Source organism: Heteronotia binoei, unplaced genomic scaffold, assembly GCF_032191835.1.
Source record: "Heteronotia binoei isolate CCM8104 ecotype False Entrance Well unplaced genomic scaffold, APGP_CSIRO_Hbin_v1 ptg001438l, whole genome shotgun sequence".
NCBI classification, from domain to species: Eukaryota; Metazoa; Chordata; class Lepidosauria; order Squamata; family Gekkonidae; genus Heteronotia; species Heteronotia binoei.
In genome coordinates, this window is record NW_026800274.1 from 37,028 (window position 1) to 54,657 (window position 17,630).

At 51.4% G+C, this 17,630-nt stretch overlaps 1 protein-coding gene and 1 non-coding gene across 2 annotated transcripts in view; both read left to right on the plus strand.

The window, feature by feature from the left end:
* LOC132591067 (prolyl 3-hydroxylase 2-like) overlaps nucleotides 1-17,289 on the plus strand; it is a gene marked incomplete at both ends in the record, with an annotated part of 49,345 nt that extends 32,056 nt beyond the window's left edge. Inside the window, 2 exon segments of the mRNA XM_060263953.1 lie at nucleotides 13,786-13,913; nucleotides 17,194-17,289. Of these exon segments, the coding sequence (XP_060119936.1) occupies nucleotides 13,786-13,913; nucleotides 17,194-17,289 (224 nt within the window).
* Nucleotides 11,392-11,458, plus strand: TRNAL-AAG (transfer RNA leucine (anticodon AAG)). The gene has a single exon. It is a non-coding gene; the product is annotated as a tRNA-Leu (tRNA).
* Nucleotides 17,290-17,630: the final 341 nt, after the last annotated feature.

Here is a 17,630-nt window from a genome sequence, read left to right on the forward strand (position 1 = left end):
GGTAGAATTTCTGGACTCATCTTGGCCCTTGCTTGGATGCTTCACCCCCCACCCCATCCCTTCTTTCATCCACACCGTGTGGGTAGATGGACAGGTTGTAGCTCCTTGGTGGTAGAAGTGCTTTTTAAAGGGCTTTTTTTGTAGTAAGAACTGCTTTGAGTATTAGGCCACACCCCCTGATGTAGCCAATCCTCCATGAGCTTACAGGACTTTTCGTACAGGGCCTACTGTACATCGGGGGGTGGGGGTGGGCAGTGGCCTAATACGCAAAGGAGTTCCTGCCATGAAAAAAAGCCCTGGACACTTTGCATATGCTCAGATAGAGAAGGTAGAGAAAGAAGTATTTTTCTCCCTTTCTCACAATACGAGAATTCGTGGACATTCAATGAAATTGCTGAGCAGTCAGGTTAGAACGGAGAAAAGGAAGTCCTTCTTCACCTAAAGGGTGATTAACATGTGGAATTCACTGCAAGCATAGCCAGCTTCAAGAAGGGATTGGATCAACATATGGAGCAGAGGTCCATCAGTGGCTATTAGCCACAGTGTATTGATGGAGCTCTCTGTCTGGGGCAAGTGATGCTCTGTACTCTTGGTGCTTGGGGGGGGGGCAGTGGGAGGGCTTCTAGTGTCCTGGCCCCACTGGTGGACCTCCTGATGGCACCTGGGTTTTTGGCCACTGTGTGACACAGAGTGTTGGACCGGATGGGCCATTGGCCTGATCCAACATGGCTTCTCTTATGTTCTTATGTTCTAAACCCACCTTCTTTTGCTTAACATGATCTTCTTCGTGGTCTCTGTGCATCACACTTGTGGGGATACTGCGCCTGCGCGGGTCCCCGATCGGTATCTGTAAGAAGCCCGGGAATTTTCCGCGGTCGGCGCCACTGGGCATGCGCAGGCGTCCCATTGCGCACGCCCAACGGCGCCACCGCGGTAATCCCGCCAGTTCCTTTCTGACCGCTGCGCGAAGAAGCTGCGTTTTCATCGTGTTCCCGGTCGGTGAGCTTCGGGGTTTTTCACCCTTTTTTCCCCCTTAGCCTCTGTATATATATTAGCCTGTTTATTGTTTTTTCTTAGAATAGTAGTTAGTTCTTAGTAGTTAGCTAGTTAGTTTAAAAAAAAAAAAAAAGTTGTTTTTTCTCAGGGTGCGTGTCGCGGGGTTTGTCCTCCGGGACTCCCCCCCCCTCCCTGCTCCCAAAAATTTTTTCTCCTCTCAGAGGACTCTGAGAGGACCCTCCTAGCGACCACTGTCTATGGACAGTCGCTGGGGTTTCTTCAAGAGGTGCCAGGCCTGCGGGAAGAAGATCGCCCCTCCCGACGGCCATTCCCTGTGTCTTCTTTGTTTGGGAGAGGCGCACCGCGTGGAGACCTGCCCACACTGCCAGCACTTCTCCAAACAGACAAGGAAGAACAGGGCGGCAAGACTTTCGGCAGCGCTAACCGCCTCGGCACTGAGACCTCCAGTTTCGGCTTCGGTACCGAAAATGGCAAATGCCCAACTGTCGACGGGTCCATCGGTCGATGCCCCCGTAGTCGACACGGGAACGCCGAGAGATCAGCACTCGGCGAAACGGTCCCTCGAGCTATCGACCGAGAAGCCGTCGAAGAAGCGACGCGAGGAAGCGGGCCGCGAGTCCTCCAAGAAGGAGAAGAGTAAAGAAAAGAAAAAGCGACCTCGCTCCTCTCCTCCGCCACCGGACACGGCGGCATCGACCGCCACTGAGCCGCGCAGAAGGGTTCCTCCCTCTCCGCTCCGCAGCCCCGCGACTCCAGCGGTCGACGCGCATACGTCGCACAGCCCTACAACTCAGCGGGCTAGCGTCCATCGGCCGCGCAGTCCCTCAACACCGAGGACTAGCGCTCATCGGCAGCACACCTCGCCGATCCTCGACCCGAGCGCTAAGGGGCAGCACATTCCAGCACCAGAAGCGGAGATCGACCTAACCCGTCGATCCCCTTCGGTGGCCTCTCGTCGGAGGAGCATCGACTCGGCATCGGACGTCGAGCCCCTACCATCGGCTGACGAGGCGACGCCTGCAGCGCCCAAGCGACCGAGACAAGGGGACCCGTCGGTCGAGCGCGTGAGGCGAACCGACCCATCGGTCGAGCGCGTGAGACGAAGGGACCCATCGGCCGACCCGCGCCGCTTCCCATCTATGCCCCCCTGGGAACAGCACAGATGGCAGCCTTCGTATCCCTGCTGCCCGCCTTACCACTGGTACCAGCCACCGGAACACCAGGAATGGGAGCGTCGGTCCGATACGTCCTCCTTCTCTAGGACATCACACCGACCCAGGCAACCATCGGCATCACTCTCGATCCCGCCGGAGGAACGCGCCGCCGCGACAGACCCCCCGACCCGACCGCTGACGCCGATCCAGCAGAGGGAGCCAACACCACCTCTGTCGACACACTCGGACTGTGAAGAGTCCGAGCCATCGGGTTCGGAGAGCGACGAGGGGAGGACCTGGGAACCCTCGCCCGACCCAAATACTGCGGAGGACCTCCCGGTTTCACCCTCCGAGGACCTGAGCTCCTATGCGGAGATGATCAAGAGGATGGCATCGACCATCGCTTTACCCATCTCGCAACCCAAGCCAGTGGTGGACGATAGCGTCTTCGATATCGTCCAATGCGACGCCTCCACAGCCATAGCCCTACCGATGACCAGGGTCATGTTGCAGGCACTCAAGGACCCATGGAAAAAGCCATCATCGGCACCGGTGTCCTCGAGGAAGTTGGATCACATATACAAGATCCAGGAGGCGGGGGCTGAGTTTTTATTCACTCATCCAACACCCAACTCAGCCATCGTCTCGTCTTCCTCGAGGTCGCGCAAGGTGCATTCTGCCCCCCCTGACAAGGAGGGGAAGAAACTAGACTCCATGGGCAGGAAGATCTATTCTGCAGCATCCTTGGGTGCCAAGGCCTCCAACTACACAGCCTGCATGGCGAGATATCAATACGCCATGTGGGAACAGTTGTCCCCGCTCCTATCCGCCCTGCCTGAGGACAAAAAAGCGGCTGCCAAGAAACTGCAGCAGGAGGGCCTGAAGGTGGCCAAGCAGCAATTGACAACTGCAAAGCACCTAGTGGACGTCTCTGCCTCACACATTATGTCCGCTGTCGCCATCCGCAGGCACTCTTGGCTGAGGTCCACCGCCCTGCAGCAGGACACCAGGGCACTTATCGAGGACCTGCCGTTTGAAGGGGACGGGCTCTTTAGTTCCACTACAGATAACGCCCTGCAGGAACTAGATAAGAACCTTAAGATCTCCAAGAGCCTGGGAGTGCAGGCACCCTCCAGACAGCCCAGGGCTAGACAGTGGAGTAGATCCTGGACTAGGAAACCCTCCCACAAGTCGTCCACAGACCAACAGTGGCGCCCACGCCCTTCGCAGCCCGACAAGCAGGCCTATTCGGGCAATAACACTAACAGGGGGCGCTACACCACCCAGCATTCAGGCAAACCTAAGGGTGCCCGCCCCTCCAAGCAGGGACTTTGACTTTTCTGTCCCACGCATCGTCGCCCCTGCCCGCTGCACCATCCGCCTCCGCCCCTTCCTCCCTGCCTGGGAGCAGGTCTCCTCAGACAGGTGGGCTCTCTCCATCATCAAAGAGGGCTACAAATTAGACTTTGCTCAGATTCCAAACCAGTCCGTGGTGGTTACCACCCCCCCCTCCCCACCGCTGCTGGCAGAGGTGGCCACCCTCCTACAGAAACAAGCCATAGAGGAAGTACCTCCAGAGGACAGTCCCGGGGGTTTCTACTCCCGTTACTTCCTGGTTCCCAAGAGGGACGGGGGACTGAGACCCATCATGGACCTTCGGAATCTGAACAAGTTCATCCTATACCGCAAGTTCCGGATGTCCACACTGCAATCCATCCTGCCCCTCATCAACCAGGGCGATTGGATGGCCACCCTAGATCTCAAGGATGCCTATTTCCACATCAGCATCCACCCAGAGTTCAGACGGTTTCTAAGGTTTGCGGTAGGCCCACAGCACTTCCAGTTCACGGCCCTACCATTCGGACTTTCCACAGCACCCAGGGTGTTTACGAAAATGATGAGCGTAGTGGCTGCCCACCTCAGGCTACAAGGGGTGATGGTCTTCCCATACATAGACGACTGGCTCCTGGTAGCCAGTTCAAGGGAAAGCCTATCTGCTCACATCACGTCCACGCTACGCCTCCTGGATGCCCTGGGCCTACAGGTCAACCTAGAAAAATCGAAACTCACCCCATCAAGGTCAGTGCAGTTTATAGGAGCAGTGCTGGATACAAACCTGCACCGAGCGTTCTTACCCGCCCAAAGGGCAAAAGACATTACCAGCTCTGTACAATTGCTCCAGAGGCAGGGATGGGGCACAGTCAAACAGATCCAGCGGATGCTGGGCCTGATGGCAGCGACGACAAGCGTGCTTCTCTTCGCGAAACTGAGGATGAGGAACATGCAGCTATGGTTCCTACGTCAGTTCCGCCCAACCAGGGACTCACCTCGAAAGAGGTTCACTATTCCCCCCATAGCGCTCCACTCGCTTCACTGGTGGGGGTCAAAGGACAACATCTGCCAAGGAGCGCCCTTCCACCTTCCGGCCCCCACAGTGACCATCACCACGGACGCTTCCCAGTGGGGATGGGGCGCTCACATGGAAGGACTATGCGTGGGGGGCCAGTGGCCACCCGAGCTAGCCCTGCAACACATAAACTACCTGGAACTGTTAGCAATCCACTTTGCTCTGCGTTCATTCCGCCCGAAGCTGACAGGGAAGACGGTGGCTCTGCTCACAGACAACACCACCGCCCTGGCATACATCAACAGACAGGGTGGAACAGTGTCCCGTCGCCTTTGCGCACTGGCAATGGACTTATGGGCGGAATGCATCCAGCAGGACATCTTCGTCAAGGCCGCGCACCTCCCAGGGGTCCTCAACATACAGGCGGACTCCCTGAGCAGAGGGGGGGCCTCACCGCACGAGTGGGAACTCCAGTGGCGCTTCCTGCAGCCAGTCTTCCAGCTGTGGGGTTACCCTCAGCTGGACGTCTTCGCCACAGCACACAACAAGAAGTGTCCCAGGTTCTGCTCCAGAGGGGGTGCCGACCCGGCATCCCTAGGGGACGGCCTTCTCATCTCCTGGGAGGGCCGCTTCCTCTATCTCTTCCCGCCCCTCCCCCTTTTGACGAGGGTACTCAACAAGATAGCCAGGGACAGGCCACGCTGCATCCTAGTGGCCCCCTGGTGGCCACGTCAGAACTGGTTCTCCTCCCTACTACGCATGGCAGGGAGGAACTTCTACCACTTCCCAGCGGACCCAGACCTCCTGTCATCTCAAGGGGGGCTAGTGCTGCACCACAATGTGCCACACCTGAAACTGACAGCGTGGCTCATAGACCCCTAGACTTCTCCAGCAGGGTCCAGGAAGTCCTACTAAATAGCAGAAAACCCTCTACCAGGGCTTCCTACGATAGAAAGTGGAAGAAATTCTCCAGCTTTCTGGCCGACCGGCCAGGCACACCGCAGAGGGCAGGCCTGCCGGCAATCTTCGACTTCCTATTGTCTCTAGTCGACGCAGGCCTAGTCTTTTCGTCCATCAAGGTCTACTTGGCAGCAATATCTGCCTTTCACGACCCTGTGGGCGGATACTCAGTTTTCGCCCACCCTCAGTCCAAAAAGTTTATGAGGGGACTATTTAGACTACATCCACCGTCTAGACCTCCCACTCAGCTGTGGGACTTGACTCTGGTCCTAGACATGCTAACCAGGCGTCCCTTTGAACCTATGGCCACGTGCTCTCTGCAGCTCCTGTCCTGGAAGACTGCCTTCCTCGTGGCCATCACCTCTGCTCGTCGCGTGGGGGAACTCACGGCGATGCGCTGTGACTACCCCTACCTAGCTTTTACAGAATCTGGTGTCTCCCTGGCCCCAGATATCAACTTCCTCCCCAAGGTACCCTCCCAATTCCACCTCAATCTTGAGGTCTGCCTACCCACCTTCTTCCCTAACCCCTCCTCGGACGAGGAGCGGAGGCTGCACTCCCTAGACGTCAGGCGTGCCTTACTCTTTTACCTAAAGCGCTCTAAAGCCTTTCGCAGGGACCAACAGCTGTTCGTCTCATATACTTCGCCCAGGCTAGGGTCTAAGATCTCTTCACAGCGATTCTCGAAGTGGCTGACGGAGACCATCAAGACCTGTTACCTCCTAGCAAAGAGGCCGCTGCCAGGACCTGTTCGCGGACACTCCACCAGAGCAATGGCGACATCAGTGGCGTTCCTGAAAGGCGTCTCCTTGGCGGACGTATGCAAAGCTGCCACCTGGTCCTCCCCGCATGCCTTCATGAAGCACTACGCGCTGGACGTGCATGCTCAGCAGAGGACTCGGTTGGGGACTGCGGTGCTGCAATCTGTCGTCTCCGGTTGACCGTCTTCCCACCTCCAGGTATGCCTTGCTTGCTAATCTCCCACAAGTGTGATGCACAGAGACCACGAAGAAGATAGACAGGTTGCTTACCTGTAACTGTAGATCTTCGAGTGGTCATCTGTGCAGTCACACTACCCGCCCTCCTTCCCCACTGCTGACGGTCTCCCTCCTATGGGGGGCTTTTTTCAGCGGTCATGAAGGAACTGGCGGGATTACCGCGGTGGCGCCGTTGGGCGTGCGCAATGGGACGCCTGCGCATGCCCAGTGGCGCCGACCGCGGAAAATTCCCGGGCTTCTTACAGATACCGATCGGGGACCCGCGCAGGCGCAGTATCCCCACAAGTGTGACTGCACAGATGACCACTCGAAGATCTACAGTTACAGGTAAGCAACCTGTCTTTCCAAAGGTTTGCCTGGACATTGAAAACAAGCTTGGAGCTTTTTCCTTCCTCACCATTCTCCTTCCATGTGGCTTCATAGAAACTCCTCCAGCTTCTCCAAATATAGTAAAAAGGTCAAGGTAGTCCCCTGTGCAAGCACCAGTTGTTTCCGACTCTGGGGTGACGTTGCTTTAACAACGTTTTCACGGCAGACTTTTGACGGGGTGGTTTGTCATTGCCTTCCCCAGTCCTCTACACTTTCCCCCCAGCAAGCCGGGGACTACTTTTACTGACCTCAGAAGGGTGGAAGGCTGAGTCAACCTGGAGCCGGCTACCTGAACCCAGCTTCCACCGGGATCGAACTCAGGTCTGAGCAGAGCTTGGACTATAGTGGTGCAGCTTCCCACTCTGCGCCACGGGGCTCCTTCCAAATATAGTACTGAGAAATGTACTGTAGACCTGATGTTCAGGGATATCAAAAGGATTATTTAAATCTCTGTAAATAGCAGAACATGAAGATTTGCAGACAAATGGTTCAAATAGTTAGCAGAAATATTACTTTTTCCCCTTTACTGTTTGTAATATATATATATATTAGCCAGGCTGCAGCTGGTCCTCTGTATTCTTGGTGCTTGTGGGGGGGCACAGTGGGAGGGCTTCTAGTGTTCTGGCCCCACTGATGGACCTCCTGATGGCACCTGGGTTTTTTGGCCACCGTGTGACACAGAGTGTTTGACTGGATGGGCCATTGGCCTGATCCAACATGGCTTCTCTTATGTTCTTATGTGACACAGAGTGTTGGACTGGATGGGCCATTGGCCTGATCCATCATGGCTTCTCTTATGTTCTTATGTGACACAGAGTGTTGGACTGGATGGGCCATTGGCCTGATCCAACATGGCTTCTCTTATGTTCTTATGTGACACAGAGTGTTGGACTGGATGAGCCACTGGCCTGACCCAACATGGCTTCTCTTATGTGACACAGAGTGTTGGACTGGATGGGCCACTGGCCTGATCCAACATGGTTTCTCTTATGTTCTTATGTGACACAGAGTGTTGGACTGGATGGGCCACTGGCCTGATCCAACATGGCTGCTCTTATGTTCAGAAGAGACTGGGAATATGGAGGGCAAAGCCAAACCTTGCTCTGGAAGGCATCAGGTCTGGGTAGTTCTCACCCTTCCCAGTGCAAGCTCCAGATCTTGGGAAGATCAAAGAAAACATAAGAGAAGCCATGTTGGATCAGTGGCAAACCCCACCCCCCCCAAACAGGTGCTATCAGGAGGTCCATCAGTGGGGCCAGAACACTAGACGCCCTCCCACTGTTGCCCCCACCCCAAGCACCAAGAATACAGAGCATCACTGCCCCAGACAGAGAGTTCCAACAATACACTAATAGCCACTGATGGACCTCTGCTCCAGATGTTTATCCAATCCCCTCTTGAAGCTGACTATGCTTGCAGCTGCCACCACCTCCTGTGGCAGTGAATTCCACGTGTTAATCACCCTTTGGGTGAAGAAGGACTTCCTTTTATCTGTTCTAACCTGACTGCTCAGCAATTTCATTGAGTGCCCACGAGTTCTCGTATTGTGAAAAAGGGAGAAAAGTAGTTCTTTCTCTAGCTTCTCTATCCCGTGCATAATCTTGTAAACCTCTATCATGTAACCCCTTAGTTGTTGTTTCTCCAAGCTAAAGAGCCCCAAGCGTTTTAACCTTTCTTCATAGGGAAAGTGTTCCAACCCTTTAATCATTCTAGTTGCCCTTTTCTGCAGTTTTTCTAATGCTATAATATCCTTTTTGAGGTGTGGTGACCAGAATTGTACACAATACTCCAAATGAGGCCACACCATCAATTTATACAGGGGCATTATGATACTGATTTGTTTTCAATTCCCTTCCTAATAATCCCCAGCATGGCGTTGGCCTTTTGTATTGCAATCGCACACTGTCTTGACATTTTCAGTGAGTTATCTACCACGACCCCAAGATCTCTCTCTTACTCAGTCTCTGCCAGTTCACACCCCATCAACTTGTATTTAAAGTTAGGCTTTTAAGAGGGTAATGTGCCTTCCAGAACAAGGTGGAGTAAGAATTTGCAAGCCCAGCTTTCCAGGAACCTTTTGTGGGTTTCTACTGAGTCTGATGTAGAAGCGATGGATTAGTTTTGCAAGGGGCTTCCCACCCGTCGCCCCTATTCGCAGCTTCCAGGAAACAGAACCCTTCATTGCAGGTAAAAAAAAAAAAACCTGGCAGCTTGGATGAGGGTTCTGCCTTCTGCTGACTTCAGGCAGAAACTGTGCTGTGGTTGACAAGAAAAGCAAAAGTGATTTCCCTGGAAACATCCCAGAGCGCCGCAAGTTCCAGATGTCTCCCCCACCCTTCTTCCCCCGTGCAATTCTGTGAGCCCAGATCAATTTCCCAGGATTTAAAGCCCCTTCGCTTTCCTCCCATCTGGTTTGCTTTGCGACTGCTCTGTTCCAAAACTCGGGGCTGAGCATTTCCAAATGCCTGGCTTTGGTCTCCCGTCAGATGTATTTTTGTTGCTATCTGACCGTCTGGGGGGGACGGCTACAAGCCCTCTGGACCAGCCTGAGAAACATGCCACAGTCTCGATCCACACCAGGGCCAGTGAGAGAGAGGGCATCACATCTATCGTGCTTCTTGTGGCATGTGGCTGGTTCACTGGGCTGCCCCTGAAGACCCCCCACCCGTACTCCAAAGCAGGCCGGCACTAGTTGGGAAAACCAAGGCCTTTTTTTGTAGCAGGAACTCCTTGACATATTGGACCACACCAGGCCTTGGATTCAGCAGGATCTCACAGGAGCATACCTCCTGAACCTTTCTGAGGGTTCAGAAAAAGAGCCAGTTTGGTGTAGTGGTTAAGTGTCTGGACTCTTATCTGGGAGAACCGAGTTTGATTCCTCACACCTCTACTTGCATCTGCTGGAATGACCTTGGGTGTGGGTCAGTCATAGCTATCTCAGAGTTGTCTTTGAAAGGTCAGCTGCTGTAAGAGCTCTCTCAGCCCCACCCACCTCACCGGGTGTCTGTTGTGGGGGGGGGGATATAGGAGATTGTAAGCCGTTCTGAGATTTGGAGTGGAGGGCAGGATATAAATTCAATATCTTCTTCTTTCTGAGCAACAAAGTTTTATTCAAGGTATAGTCTTCTTCTTCTTCACCTCTGAGCCTTGCTTCCCATAGTCGACTTGGAGACACCATAAATTGTCTGTTCTTCTCTTCTGGTGTAGTATAGAGCCAGTTTGGTGTAGTGGTTAAGTGCATGTACTCTTATCTGGGAGAACCGGGTTTGATTCCCCACTCCTCCCCTTGCACCTGCTGGAATGGCCTTGGGTCAGCCATAGCTCTGGCAGAGGTTGTCCTTGAAAGGGCAGCTGCTGGGAGGGCCCTCTCAGCCCCACCCACCTCACCGGGTGTCTGTTGTGGGGGAAGGAGATAAAGTAGATTGTAAGCCGCTCTGAGTCTCTGATTCAGAGAGAAGGGCGGGGTATAAATCTGCAATTCTTCTTCTTCTTCCCCCTCTTCCTTTCCACCTTGCCCATTGAATATTAGGTGCAACTACATAACAATCCCTGGACGAGCTCCGCCACCTATTTTCCTGCAAAATGACCCCTGGGCCACACAACCCTGATGTAGCCAATCCTCCAAGAGCTTACAGGGCTCTTATTCCAGGGCCTACTGTAAGCTCCAGGAGGTTTGGCTACATCAGGGGTGTGTGGCCTAATAGGCAAAGGAGTTCCTGCTACAAAAAAAAGCCCTGGGGAAAACACACGCCTGGACCGATTTCCCATTAGTTTTATGCCGCTCTCACTCTCCTCTTCTCCACGGGGCTTGCGTCGGATTTCACCTTATCTGCCCCGGGGTTGCAGCTCGCTCCGCCTCTTTCCCACAGCAAACAAGATCCTCTAAAAACCAGTGAAACTAGTTGCAGCCTTGGGGCAGATAGTGTGAAATCCGACGGAGGCCCCGCAGAGAAGAGAAGCATGAGAACGGCATAAGGCTAGTGGGGAAGCGATCCTGGGCTTCTTCCATATGCTGGCTAGTTATTATTTACCAAGGAAAAGAAAGAAGGGAAAGAAACTTAACCCAAAAACTGGAGTAAGAAACCTGAAAGGTTAATATGCAATTAAAGGATCAAACATTACTATAACTGGTTATTTATTTAATTATTAATTATATTATATATTGTTTTAGTTGTATCATGGTTTTACCATGTCTTGTTAGCCGCCCTGAGCCTGCCTAGGCGGGGAGGGCGGGGTATAAATAAAAAGTTTATTTATAAACATTAAAAACAAACTGTAAAATAAATCATAAACCAACATGCATGTATTTATTGTAGAAAGCTAAAACCATTTAAGGGCCCATCGTAAGCCTCTAACCAATGTACAGTCCCTTTGGGGAGGGACGGTGGCTCAGTGGTAGAGCATCTGCTTGGGAAGCAGAAGGTCCCAGGTTCAATCCCTGGCATCTCCAAAAAAGGGTCCAGGCAAATAGGTGTGAAAAACCTCAGCTTGAGACCCTGGAGAGCCGCTGCCAGTCTGAGTAGACAATACTGACTTTGGGAAGCACGGTGGCTCAGTGGTAGAGCATCTGCTTAAGAAGCAGAAGGTCCCAGGTTCAATCTCTGGCATCTCCAAAAAAGGGTCAAGGCAAATAGGTGTGAAAAACCTCAGCTTGAGACCCTGGAGAGCCGCTGCCAGTCTGAGTAGACAATACTGACTTTGATGGACCAAGGGTCTGATTCAGTATAAGGCAGCTTCATATGTCCATAAAACCACAATGGGAACCCACTCAACTTGACCTGACGCATTTCGACCTAGACTGGTCTTCTTCAGAGGTCAGAAAGGTAAGTACACCTATTGGCTCATAGTACAGAACAGAATAAAACAATAGAACAATGCTGCACCGCAAGGAAATTTAATGAAGTGACAAAGGCTGAAAGATATTCTTGAGGCCTCTTATTCTACAGCCTTATGTCTTAATCAAGGGCATACACACTGCATCCAGTGTCTGATTGTGTGCCGCATGGTCCAGAATTGATCAAGATAGGTGTAAGGTCAGAGCCGATGTGCCAAGAGTTAACTGACTCGTAATCTGGAAGTTGACCTACGATGAAGAATTTTGGCCCAATGGAGCACCCGTGTGAGCTTTCTTCGAGCTCTTCCTACCGCTAAGAACTTGGTTCATGTTTTAAAAAACATTCCTTTGGGGAAGTGCCACCTGCGTTATGTTCCTCTGTTGCGTCTTATCCATTCTGACCAGCTGGAAGGAATTTCGAGGGCCTCAAAACATCCCTCCCCCAGGCCTGCCAGCTGGCACAGCTCTGAAACAGACAGGGGACAGCTTGTCCCTCGGAACAAAAAAGCCTCCGCTAATTTTGGATAATAAAGTTTTGACACATCTTGGGTTCTGGAGACTCCGGAGGCGACATTCCTAAGAGAGTTTGCCAGGCAGAATGAAGAAGTGGTGGAAGAACAGCCCAGTTGGCTAAGGCTGGCGTTGGAGCAGGACAATGGGGAACCATTGCCAAGTAGACACCGTCCTTTTCATTTCGCTGCTCTCCAGCTGGGTCACAGCTTCCCTTGAAAAGCTTATGGGAGGCTCACAGCAGCAGTTTAACACAAGCGCAACCGGCATAACAAAATTGTGAGGCACAAAGAGGGACAAGACCTGCAGAGGGGGGGGGGATCAGCATGGCTTCTGCAAAGGGAAGTCCTGCCTCGCCAATCTTTTGGAGTTCTTTGAGAAAGAACAGAAGAGAAGCCATGTTGGATCAGACCAACGGACCATCCAGTCCAACATTCTGTGTCACGCAGTGGCAAAAACAACAACAACAAAACAACCAGGTGCCATCAGGAGGTCCACCAGTGGGGCCAGGACACTAGAAGCCTTCCCCCTGTTGCCCCCCCCAAGCACCAAGAAGACAGAGCATCACTGCCCCAGACATAAGAACATAAGAGAAGCCATGTTGGTTTAGGCCAAGGGCCCATCCAGTCCAATACTCTGTGTCACACAGTGGCCAAAAAACCCAGGTGCCATCAGGAGGTCCATCAGTGGGTCTAGAAGCCCTCCCACTGTGCCCCCCCCACAAGCACCAAGAATACAGAGGGCCAGCTGTAGCCTGGCTAATATATATATATATATATTACAGAGCATCACTGCCCCAGACAGAGAGTTCCATCAATACGCTGTGGCTAATAGCCACTGATGGACCTCTGCTCCGTATGGTGATCCAATCCCCTCTTGAAGCCATCTAGGCATGTAGCTGCCACCACCTCCTCTTCTCCTCCTCCTTCTCCTCCTTTCTTTTTCATCTTGTTCTCCTTTCTTCTTCTTCTCCTTTTCCTTCTCCTTCTTCTCCTCCTTTCTCCTCCTCCTCCTCCTTCTCCTTCTTGCTCAGGTCTTGCAAATGGAGGGCCATGCAAACTGAGAGCCACTTTGGTGTAGTGGTTAAGTGCACGGACTCTTACCTGGGAGAACCGGGTTTGATTCCCCACTCCTCCACTTGCAGCTGCTGGAAGGTTAGTCCATAGTTCTCGCAGAGCTGTCCTAGAAAGGCAGTGAATTCCATGTGGGTGAAGAAATATTTCCTTTTATCCATTCTAACCTGACTGCTCAGCAATTTCATGGAGTGCCCCCTTCCATCAAAGCCTATTAGCCACAGAGTATTGATGGAACTCTCTTTCTGGGGCAGGGATGCTCTGCATTCTTGGTGCTTGGGGGGGCAAGAGTGGGAGGGCTTCTAGTGTCCTGGCCCCACTGGTGGACCTCCCAATGACACCTGGGTTTTTTGGCCACTATGTGACACAGAGTGTTGGAGTGGATGGGTCATTGGCCTGATCCAACGTGGCTTCTCTTATGTTCTTACGGAAACCTTCCTAGGATATGTTGTATCATTCCATGGCCCCTGGGTGCGGTGCAACCAGGAAGATCTTACAAAGGTTCTTCTGTTTCTCTTTCTAGGGGGTCCCCTCCTATACAGTGACGTGAAATTTGTCCATAACTCAGAGCAGCTGAATGGGACCCAGCGGGTGCTGCTAGACAACGTGATCTCGGAGAAGGAATGCCGGGAATTGCACCAGATTGCCAATGTGAGTCACCGGCAGTCCAATATCTGTGAATTTTGCAAAGCTACAAATGCTCTTTGCTCATGGAATTCCTACCTTGATATCCCTGATATTCACTGGGGTCCACATATTGAGGGGGGCTGGGTACCTGGTCATGGATATGCGCCCACCCCGGAAGAAAGCTTCCATTCTCAAGGAATCCTGCTTTGGTCCCTAAGTATATCTCTTAGACCGATTTCCCACTACCCTAATGCCGCTCTCACGCTCCTTTTGTCTGCAGGGCTTCGTCAGATTTCACACTCTGCCCCAGGGCTGCAACTCGCTCCGCCTCTTTCGCGCAGCAGACAAGATGCTCAAAAAACTGGTTTCTGTTTGCCGCACAAAAAAGGCAAAGCTAGTTGCAGCCCCGGGGCAGATAGTGTGTAAGCTGCTCTGAGTCTCTGATTCAAAGAGAAGGGCGGGGTATAAATCTGCAGTTTTCTACTTCTCCTTTCTTCTTTTCCTTCTCCTCCTTTCTCCTCCTTCTTTCTTCTTCTTCTCCTCCTTCTTTCTCCTTCTCCTTTTCCTTCTCCTCTTTCTCCTCCTTTCTTCTTCCTCTCCTTCTCCTTCTCCTCTTTTCTTCTCCTTCTCCTTTCCTCCTTTCTTCTTCTTTTTCTCCTTTTCCTTCTCCTCCTTTCTTCTTCTTCTCCTTCTTCTCCTCCTTCTCCTTTCTTCTTCTTCTTTCTTCTTTCTTCTTCTTCTCCTTTTCCTTTTCCTCCTTCTCTTCCTTTCTTCTTCTTCTCCTCCTTCTTTCTCCTTCTCCTTTTCCTTCTCCTCTTTCTCCTCCTTTCTTCTTCCTCTCCTTCTCCTTCTCCTCTTTTCTTCTCCTTCTCCTTTCCTCCGTTCTTCTTCTTTTTCTCCTTTTCCTTCTCCTCCTTTCTTCTTCTTCTCCTTCTTCTCCTCCTTCTCCTTTCTTCTTCTTCTTTCTTCTTCTTCACCTTTTCCTTTTCCTCCTTCTCTTCCTTTCTTCTTCTGTTCCTCCTCCTTCTTTCTTCTTCTTCTTGTTCTTCTTCTCCTCCTTTCTCCTCCTCCTTCTTTCTTCTTCTCCTTCTCCTTTTCCTTCTTTCTCCCCCTTTCTTCTTCCTCTCCTTCTTCTCTTTTCTTCTCCTTCTCCTTTCCTCCTTTCTTCTTCTTTTTCTCCTTTAACTTCTCCTCCTCCTTTCTTCTTCTTCTTCTTCTTCTTCTTCTTCTTCTTCTTCTTCTTCTCCTTTTCCTTCTCCTTCTCCTCCTTCTCTTCCTTTCTTCTTCTCTTCCTCCTTTTTCTCCCCCTTTCTTCTTCTTTTTCTTTTTGTTTTTCTTCTCCTTCTTTCTTCTTCTTCTTCTTGTTCTTGTTCTCCTTTTCCTTCTTCTTCTCCTTCTTCTTCATGGCTTCTTTGATGGAGTCCATCCACCTCTGGTTGGGTCTTCCCCTTTTCATGATAGGTGCCCCGTGGCATGGAGTGGTCAGCTGCAATACTGCTATTCAAGCTCTGCTCATGACCTGAGTTTGAAAGTCATCGCTCCCCACAGCGCCTTGTCACCATGGTGCTTCAGTTGTGTCAACAGCTACCAGCCTACCTGCTGTTGCGTGGTTTTCCTGCCAACGTCTGAACTATTTTTTTACTGTGTTGTCTCTGATTTGATAGTACCTGTTTCTATGATGCTGTTTTAATTTTGATCAGGGGTGGAATTCTAGCAGGAGCTCCTTTGCCTGTTAGGCCACACAGCCCTGACGTAGCCAGTCCTCCAAGAGCTTACGAAAAAGAGCCTTGTAAGGTTTTGCAGGATTGGCTACATCAGGGGTGTGTGGCCTAATATGCAAAGGAGCTCCTCCTAGAATTCCACCCCTGGTTTGATAATGTGGTTTTTAATATGTTGTTTTTATTGTTGTAAGCCGTCCTGAGCCCACTTGCAGGATAAGGCAGGGTATAATTAAAAAAAATAATAATTAAATCCTGGCAGAAGCTGGATTCAGCTTGGTTGAGACAAGGTTGACTCAGCCTTCTGTCCTTCTGAGGTTGATAAAAGGAGCCCGCAGCGTGCTGGAGGTCAAGTGTAGATGACTGGGGAAGGCAATGGCAAACCACTCCATTAACAAAAAAGGTCTGCCAAGAAAATGTTGTGTTGTGATGTCACCCCATGGGTCGGTAATGACTTGGTGCTTGCACAGGGGACTACCTTTACCTTTACTTTAGCTTTTCTTGAAGCCTTCTGTGCCGTTAAAACACTTGGGGCTCTTTAGCTTGGAGGAACGTCGACTGCGGTGGGTGACGTGATAGAGGTTTGCAAGATTATGCATGGGATGGAGAAAGTAGAGAAAGAAGTTCTTTTCTCCCTTTCTCACAATACGAGAACTCGTGGGCATTCAATGAAATTGCTGAGCAGTCAGGTTAGAACAGATAAAATGAAGTACTTCTTCACCCAAAGGGTGATTAACATGTGGAATTCACTGCCACAGGAGGTGGCAGCGGCTACAAGCATAGCCAGCTTCAAGAGGGGATTGGATAAAAATATGGAGCAGAGGTCCATCAGTGGCTATTAGCCACAGTGTGTGTGTGTATGTGTGACACAGAGTGTTGGACTGGAGGGGCCACTGGCCTGATCCAACATGGCTTCTCTTATGTGGCACAGAGTGTTGGACTGGATGGGCCGTTGGCCTGATCCAGCAGGGCTTCTCTTATGTTCTTCTGTGACACAGAGTGTTGGACTGGATGGGCCATTGGCCCAACATCCAGTCCAACACTCTGTGTCACAGAAGAACATAAGAGAAGCCATGTTGGATCAGGCCAATGGCCCCTTCAGTCCACGAGTTCTTGTATTGTGAGATAGCGAGAAAAGGACTTCTTTCTCTACCTTCTCCATCCCATGCATAATCTTGTCAACCTCTCTCATGTCACCCCGCAGTCGACGTTTCTCCAAGCTAAAGCACCCCAAGCATTTCAACCTTTCTTCATGGGGAAAGTGTTCCAACCCTTTCATCATTCTCTTCTCGTAACGTAACCAAAGCACAATATCCTCAATTGGGTCACTTGAATTTCATTTCGTTGAAAGAACAGGCTGTAGTGCTGTTAGAGACACTTTGCAAGGCTCCTGCTGGTGTGAGTAGACAACACCGGCCTTGATGGACCAGTAGGGCTGATTCAGTAGAAGGCAACTTTGTGTGTTCATGTATGTGTGTGTGTGTGAGAGAGAGAAAGAGGGGGCGGGGAGGGAAGGGATAGCTAGAAAGACAGAAGAGTCCCTAAGAATCCTCTTAGCTCATCCCTCTCCCTTCCTTCTGTTTAAGGGCATCATCCTGGCTGGCGATGGGTACAGAGGGAAGACCTCGCCCCACACCCCCAACGAACGCTTCGAAGGGGCCACCGTTCTAAAGGCTCTCAAGGTGCGAGTTTTGCTGTACAACTTCGGTTTTACAGCTCTATGATTCTACGGAGGGTTTTGCAGCTCTGTGATTATATGGAGGCTTTTGCAGCTCAAGGATTCTATTGAGGGTTTTGCAGCTCCATGATTCTATGGAAGGTTTTGTAGCTCTATGATTCTATGGAGGGCTTTGCAGCTCTTTGATTCTACGGTGGGCTTTGCAGCTCTATGATTCTGCTGAGGGTTTTGCAGCTCTTTGATTCTATGGAGAGCTTTGCAGCTCTATGATTCTATGGAGAGCTTTGCAGCTCTATGATTCTATGGAGGGCTTTGCAGCTCTATGATTCTATGGAGAGCTTTGCA